This window comes from Octopus bimaculoides, chromosome 27 (genome assembly GCF_001194135.2).
Source record: "Octopus bimaculoides isolate UCB-OBI-ISO-001 chromosome 27, ASM119413v2, whole genome shotgun sequence".
Lineage (NCBI taxonomy): Eukaryota > Metazoa > Mollusca > Cephalopoda > Octopoda > Octopodidae > Octopus > Octopus bimaculoides.
The window spans coordinates 7,070,995-7,074,020 of NC_069007.1; the positions used below are offsets into that span (position 1 = coordinate 7,070,995).

General features: G+C 39.2%; 1 protein-coding gene across 1 annotated transcript in view; it reads left to right on the forward strand.

Moving 5' to 3' along the window:
* The window catches only part of LOC128250999 (uncharacterized), a 5,737-nt gene extending 3,026 nt beyond the window's left edge, over window positions 1-2,711 (forward strand). Inside the window, exons 3-4 of the mRNA XM_052977246.1 lie at window positions 1,445-1,604; window positions 2,451-2,711. Of these exons, the coding sequence (XP_052833206.1) occupies window positions 1,445-1,554 (110 nt within the window). The 3' untranslated portion in view covers window positions 1,555-1,604; window positions 2,451-2,711. The remainder of the gene's footprint in view (window positions 1-1,444; window positions 1,605-2,450) is intronic.
* The last annotated feature ends 315 nt before the right edge of the window (window positions 2,712-3,026 follow it).

Consider the following 3,026-nt stretch of genomic DNA (forward strand, 5'->3'; position numbering starts at 1 on the left):
ATATCTCTATGTAAACAAGCGTTCTTATTCCTAAAGCCCATGGAATAATATCGTTGACCCCTTTATATCTCTATGTAAACAAACCTTCTAACGGTCACTGACCATGTAACATCTCTGCTCGTAAGTTACCCCATCATTTCGTTTTTGTCTTGCTATTACATGTTTTATTATGAACTCCCTGAAGAGAAATAAATGAGGAACCCCAACAGCTCTTTCTTCTTTGTGAAAGGGCTCTCATTTATTTCGAAACATGTGTAGGAATTAAAGGAACTTTTATTGACATGCGTTTTGCTCCATTTATTATTATCTATATATATATATATATATATAATTGTCACAATTTTTGATTGATGGTGCAGGGTAGAAAATGGTTGTTAAATGTAATGATTTATCCTTATTTTTTGCACAATTACTCTGTAGTTCATAACTAGTAACATTACTTAGTGTCGGGTGAAAAGGGTAAAGACCCCCTTCAGTCATGAATGACCATGGGATTGTGCCTAGAAAGTTCTTCTCCAAAGCATAAGTCTGAGTAATGTTAGTTGTTTTATGGAAGACCAGTAGTCACCCATGCATGCCAGCCGCCCCACTCTGCACCACCAATGTTATCCAAAGAAAAGGCAAAGGCCATCACAGCTTGGCACCAGTGATGTTGCAACTCATTTCCATGTGAAAGAAAGTGTCTTGCTCAAGAACACAACACACAGCCCAGTCCAGGAATCGAACTCATTACCTTATGATTGTGAGCCTGACACTCTAATCACTGAACCATGTGTCTCCATTCAGTATAGAAGTTACTTAACAACTATATGTGTGTGTGTTTGTGTGTGTGTGTGAGAGAGAGACAGAGAGAGAGGGAGAAAGAGGGAAAGAGAGAGAGAGAGGGAGGGAGAGATTTTCTACGGCTGGATGCTCTTCCTGTGGCCAGCTCTTACCTGTTTCCAAGCAAGGTAATATTTTCACATGGTGGGACATCTGTATGTGTTTTCTGTCATCATCATCATCTTCATCATCGTCATCATTTAACGTCCCATCATCCATGCTGGCATGGGTTGGACTGGAGCCAGCCAAGTAGAAAACCACACTAGGCTACTGTGTCTGTTTTGGCATGGTTTTTATGGCTGGATGCCCTTCCTAACACATGATAGATGTAAATGATTATCTCTGTCATACAAGTGGTGTTGTTTATTTGCTATCTTCCTGGAAAACATGTCTGGCCACTTGGAAGAGTATTTACTTTACTTGAAAAGCGATGGGAGTTGGTGACAGAAAGGGCACCTGGCCACAGAAAATCTGCCTCAATAAACGCCACCTGACCCGTGCAAGCATGAAAGAGTGGACAATATACAATGATGGTGATCATGTATGTTGTTACCTGAAAAGGTGAGAGATAAAGGGATCACATCTCATTATCTAACCATTCATTTATTTGTCTTTCTCGCAGACACTGATAACACACTGAGAGTAAGCAGCAACACAGATGTCAACAGTTCCACCTTCTCCAGCGTCACCTCTATGAGCACTGATTCTTTGGAAGATTTATTGGAAGCATGACATCATCAAAGGAGTTAGAGACACCAGAAAGCATGATCTACCCCAGTGAAGTATGTCCTGTTCTAAACACTTTTGATGCCAACCTGCCTGAGACCACTCCTCATTCTATGATACAAATTTCCTGTTCAAATCGATCCAAATTAAAACTTTCTATTAAAATTCCATGTTAATTTATGTTCCAAACACCAGCTTAATAACGACAAAGTTATTTGACTAAATTCTTCATTATTTTAAAAATTAATTGTAACAAAATCGATGTATAGGCGAAGGAGTGGCTGTGTAATAAGTAACTTGCTTACCAGCCACGTGGTTCCAGGTTCAATCCCACTGCGTGGCATCTTGGGCAAGTGTCTTCTACTATAGTCTCGTGAGTGGATTTGGTAGACGGAAACTGAAAGAAGCCTGTCGTATATATGTATATATATATGTGTGTGTGTGTGTATGTTTGTGTGTCTGTATTTGTCCCCCCAACATCGCTTGACAACCGATGCTGGTGTGTTTACGTCCCTGTAACTTAGCGGTTCAGTAAAAGAGACTGATAGAATAAGTACTAGGCTTACAAAGAATAAGTCTTTACAATGGATCGCGTTAGAGCTCTTATTTAAATTAATATATATATATATATATATATATATATACACACACAATGGGCTTCTTTCAGTTTCCCTCTACCAAATCCACTCACAGCACTTTGGTTGGCCAGAGCCTATAGTAGAAGACACTTGCCCAAAGTGCCATGCTGTGGGACTGAACCCAAAACCATGTGACTGGTAAGCAAGCTTCTTACCACACAGCCACGACTGTGCCTATAAATAGATAGATATTTTTTTCCAGATTGTTTTCATTTTGTTCTTGTTATCGGCTTGTGTTTCATTTACTTTTGCTTTAAATTTCAGGTGAATGACAACTACTAACTTCACCTGAGAGAAGTTGGTAGCAGTGTGGAACCTTGATCAAAATCATCTGCAGAAACTAAGGCAAAGTCAAGATGTGTGTGATACACAGGAACAAATTACAGAACAATATAATAACCGTTGTTGTAGTAGTAAGATTTGAACTTAAGACCATACTGTTAATAAACCAGTACCTTTACCACCTTCCCACTCGCTTTTATAAACAGAAACACATCAATAATAAAGGATCACATGTCTATGTTCTGTCCCCTTTTTCTTAATCTTTTAGTCGTGACTGAGATCTGTTACTGAGCTCCCGGCAGTAAAGCTTACTATATCTTTTCACTTGCTTCAGCCATTTGACTGTGGCCATGCTAGAGCACCATCTTGGAGGGTTTTAGTCAAACAAATCAAACTCAGGACTTCTTTTAAAGAAGTCCTGGTATTTATTCTATCGATCTCTTTTGCTTAACTGCTAAGTTACAGGGACATAGACGCACCAACACTGGTTGTTGAGTAGTGGTGGAGCACAAACACAGACACAAAGACACACAGATACATGTATATATATATATATAT